Source organism: Odocoileus virginianus, chromosome 1 (genome assembly GCF_023699985.2).
Source record: "Odocoileus virginianus isolate 20LAN1187 ecotype Illinois chromosome 1, Ovbor_1.2, whole genome shotgun sequence".
Classification (NCBI taxonomy): Eukaryota; Metazoa; Chordata; class Mammalia; order Artiodactyla; family Cervidae; genus Odocoileus; species Odocoileus virginianus.
Genome location: NC_069674.1, coordinates 23,478,013 through 23,480,690, shown reverse-complemented (window position 1 = coordinate 23,480,690; position 2,678 = coordinate 23,478,013). Strand labels below are relative to the sequence as shown.

The 2,678-nt window shown below is 62.2% G+C and overlaps 1 protein-coding gene across 1 annotated transcript; it reads right to left on the bottom strand.

Moving 5' to 3' along the window:
• Positions 1-1,001: 1,001 nt before the first annotated feature.
• On the bottom strand, positions 1,002-2,104 carry KLF14 (KLF transcription factor 14). Its single transcript, XM_020880698.2, has one exon. It carries the CDS (start codon positions 2,078-2,080, stop codon positions 1,097-1,099), a length of 984 nt encoding a protein of 327 aa, XP_020736357.2. The 5' UTR covers positions 2,081-2,104; the 3' UTR covers positions 1,002-1,096.
• Between the last annotated feature and the right edge of the window lie 574 nt (positions 2,105-2,678).

Sequence of the window (2,678 nt, the reverse complement as noted above, 5' to 3'; positions counted from 1 at the left end):
GCCACTCCCACTTCACTTCCCTAAAACCACCAACTCACCTGTTGCAGAAACAAAAATGCACAGATCCCAAGGGAAATAACCCACTAGCTAGCTAGAAATTAACAGAACCTACCACACCTAAGGTTACTTGGGAGTGGCAGCTGGGACCAAAAGTCCTTATTTCCCTGAACATTAACAATGACTCTGAAAGGTCTTCATTTGGACCTGTCCCAACCACAGTCACTTGGGTTTGCCCTCTTGGTGAAGTGGGAACTCACCTGGACCACCGTTTTATTTCTGGTGCATTTATGATTGTTTCCAAATTTTCATACCAATCTCATTGTGAGTGAGCCAGGAAGTTACCTCCCCAAGTAGGACTCCAAATGACAGGAAAACCTAGGACAACGACGCAAGTGCAGGGTTTCAGCCCTTGCAACAGGACCTGCAAACAGACGCATGCCACTCCCCAGACACCAAGAAGCATCTCCCAGCCATCCATCCACATGGATTCTTACATGGCCTCTCCTAGCAGAGGTAGCTGGGGCAATTGGGGTGCGGAGGACATCGACCTCCTATCAACCTGGGATCCCTGTTTAAAAGATACTAAAAATACATTAGTAAACATCACTGTTTACAGAAATAGAAATCATTTCTGTTTCCAAAGGCCTCTCACCATCCCAGTCCTGGACATTCCCAAGACTGCCACCCCTGACACCCTCTCCAAGGTCCCCCCTGGTGGGTGGGTAAGACACCAGAGTCTTTTGAGACTGAGAGCTCCTCAGGCACCTGAGAATTCCAGTTTCACATCTCTGGTTCCCATGGAAGGGAGAATCTTCAGGACTCTGGAGAGAACGGGGGTTCATCCCTTCTTATCAGTTCCTGGGGGCTGTCTTGAGGCAATCCCCCCCTTTTGGATGATATACGTGTTGTAACAAATCCTGCTATTTTCGGGCCCCCAGTCCCTCCCCAGAGTCCAACATGCCTGCCTGGACCCCCGCACCCCCATCCCCCGGAGCGGAGAAGCCAGTCTGTGCCTTGGTATAATCACTCAGGGAAAGAGGGGTGGGCAGAGAAAAAGCAAGGACAGTGGCCTGGGGGATCGTCCTTGAAGGAACGACTAACAGCAGTGACTGTCAGACAAGCAGGTGGTGAAGCTGGGCACCTGCCCGGGGACGGAGCCGGAGCTGTCCACCAGGTTGGCGGGTTGCGGGTCGACGCGGGGGGTGCGACGGCGCCCCCGGTACTCGATCATGTCAGGATGATAGGATGGGTGGCGGCGGGCGTGCTTGGTCAGGTGGTCGCTCCGAGAGAACTGCTTGGGGCAGAGTGGGCAGGAGAAGCGTTTCTCGCCCGTGTGCGTCCTGTAGTGGCGGGCCAGCTCGTCGGAGCGCGTAAACTTCTTGTCGCAGTCGAGCCAGTCGCAGGAGAACGGGCGCTCACCCGTGTGGGTGCGCTGGTGGGACTTCAGATGTGATGACTTGTAATAGGCTTTGTTGCAGCCCGGGAAGGGGCAGCGATGGCGCTTGGCAGCAGGTGTTACTGGCCTCCGACGGGGGCCTGGACCCGTGGCGGGGGCGGGGCCGGCCCCAGGGGCCACGCCAGACACCGCGCCAGGGTGGGCAGGCGCTCCCGGGACGTCTGGCGCGCCAGGGACCTCGAGCGCGCCGGAGGAGTGCATGGGTTCCGAGACCTCGGCTGCGCTGGAGGCCGGGGCTGGCTGGGAGCCCAGGGTCGGGCCGGAGCACGGGGTCGGGTCGGAGGAGCCGGACGAGGCGCGCAGAACTTCTCCGGAGTACTCTGCGAAGCCCCCACCAGAGCCGCCGCGCAAGTCAGCCAAGACGCTTGCAGCCAGCAGGTGGGGCGCGGCGCCGCCCGCGCCGGGGCTAGGGGCGGGGACCTGGGGGAGCGGGGGGACCGACGCGGGCCCCGGTGGCCCCGGACCCGGCAGAGCGGACTCCGGCGGCGCCGCACCCACCTCCGAGCTGGCCGCTCCGCCCGCGCCCTCGGGGTCCGGCGGGCGGCGGTGAACCACAGCACCCGCGGACATGGACACCAAGCACTCGGCGGCGAAGTAGTCCAGGCACGCCACGGCAGCCGACATGCTGGCAGCGCCGGGCTGCCGGCGCGCGCCGTCCGAGCGCGGCCGGCCGCGGGCGAGAGAGTTCTCGGGAGCGTCCGTCCCCGCTGCCTCGGAGCGAGAAGCAGGAGGCCCGGTGCGCGCCGCCCGCCGCCCGCCGCCGCCGCCGCCGCTGCCGCCGCCGCCGCCGCCGCCGCAGCAGCAGCCGCCGCGGCCGCCCGCGCGGAGCCCGCCCCGCCTGACGCGCCCCTGACGCACCGGAGCCCGCGGGGGCGGCGGGACCCGCCCCGGCCGGCAGGACACCCCTCGGAACGCGCGGCCCACCGGGGCTAGGTCATTCCTAACAGCCTAAGAAATTATCTTGTCTTCGCATTCTTGCCTCTGCCGGCGAGCCAGGTAATTTTAATAAAGAGAAAACTCCCCGATCGTAACTTCTGGGCAGCCTGCCGGCTTCGCCCCCCCTTCACCCGCTGGTCCTCCGCCAGCTGGGTGTCCGGCGGAGTCCGCGAAACTTTTTTTTTTAAGGGAAAAAAATGCTTATACCTGACATGTCTTTCGATTCATAATTACGATTGTTAGTAAAACGGGCTCGGATTACGTTTCACTTCTGTTACCGCTCTCT